The sequence below is a fragment of the Eimeria maxima genome, genomic scaffold (assembly GCF_000499605.1).
Source record: "Eimeria maxima Weybridge genomic scaffold, Emw_scaff178, whole genome shotgun sequence".
NCBI classification, from domain to species: Eukaryota; Apicomplexa; class Conoidasida; order Eucoccidiorida; family Eimeriidae; genus Eimeria; species Eimeria maxima.
Window position 1 is genome coordinate 1140 of NW_013564690.1, and position 1361 is coordinate 2500.

Here is a 1361-nt window from a genome sequence, read left to right on the forward strand (position 1 = left end):
TATATTCCCTAAGTTGTTACTTAACTGACCTCTAGGTTTAGCGGGTAAGCAGCAACAGACGCTGCTTGAACAACACCAGCAGCAGCAGCTGTTGCTGTTGCTGTTGCTGTTGCTGTTGCTGTTGCTGCTGCTGTAGCAGCAGCTGCTGCTGCTGAGGCCGCTGCGTCTGCTGCGCCCTATGCATCTGCTGTCTCTGTTGCTCCTTGAAGGATCTAACCCTATCAATCGTATTTATCTCTTTTTCCTTTCTTCTTATCAATTGTTTCTCTTTTCTCCCTCTGCTTAGCAGCATTGGAGCCTTTAGAGCTGCTGCTGCTCTTCTGCTGTTGCTGCTGCAGCATCGACAGCTGGCTGCACCGCTGCAGCAGCAGCTACAGCAACAGCAATAACCAAATCCCCATAGACAGAACACAAAATCCCTTCATTTCTGCTTCTTTGAGTGCAAAGGAGAAGGCTTAGCCATAGATCTCCCCTAGCAGCAGCAGCAGCAGCAGCACCAGCGGCAGCAGCAGCAGCAGCAGGGAGCGCAGTCGGCGTCGGCAGCGGCAGCAGCATGTGCTCTTGTGCAGGACGCTCCTCTTCTTTAGTTTTCCAATACGACCAGCAGCAGCAGTTGCGACTTCTTCTGCTGCTGCAGCAACAACAGCAACAACAGCAGCAGCAGCAGCAGCAGCAAACACTGCAGCAGCAAACTCATTCTTCCCCAGCAGCAGCAGGTGACCTTAAGAAGCAGAAGGCATAGAAGCCTAGCAGCACTTTTGCTGCATGCGCAGACACAAGAGACTCCTACATTGTCTTGATGGAGTCTCCACAGCAGCAGCAGCAGCAGCTGCTGCTGCAGAACCCGCAGCATGTGCAGCTGCCGCAGCAGAAGCTGCAGCAACAGCAGCAACAGCAAGACTTCCACGCACGCCTAGTGCCTGCGTTTGCAAGTAGCAGCAGCTGCTGCAGCAACAGCAGCAGCAGCAGCAGCAGCAGCTCGGTCTCCACGAAGACGTTATGTGGAGAAACACCGAAAGTTCCTAGCAGCAGCAACTCCCCAGCACAGCAGCAGCAACAGCAGCAGCAGCAGCAGAAGCAAATGGACGAGAGGGCGCGACTGAGGCCGATAAACAGAAGCAGCCCTTCCGCTAAGCTTTCCGACCAAATTCAAAGACTGCAGCAGCAGCAGCAGCAGCAGCAGCAGCAGCAGCAGCAGCAGCAGCAGCAAGTACAGCAGCAGCTGCTGCAGCAGAGGGGAGAATCCTTTCAGAATTTGCCTATGTATCCATTGAGGCCTTGTCTCCTACGCAGGCAGCAAATACGCTGCAGCTCCCAACACTCCTTCTCTTCCTCGCTGCTGCTGCAGCAGCAGCAGCAGC

The 1361-nt window shown here is 54.4% G+C and overlaps 1 protein-coding gene across 1 annotated transcript in view; it reads left to right on the forward strand.

Moving 5' to 3' along the window:
• Positions 1 to 799: 799 nt before the first annotated feature.
• Positions 800 to 1361, forward strand: part of EMWEY_00019880 (hypothetical protein, conserved) — a gene marked incomplete at both ends in the record, with an annotated part of 7445 nt that continues 6883 nt past the window's right edge. Inside the window, one exon of the mRNA XM_013480267.1 lies at positions 800 to 1361. This exon is cut by the window's right edge and continues 1463 nt beyond it. Within this exon, the coding sequence (XP_013335721.1) occupies positions 800 to 1361 (562 nt within the window).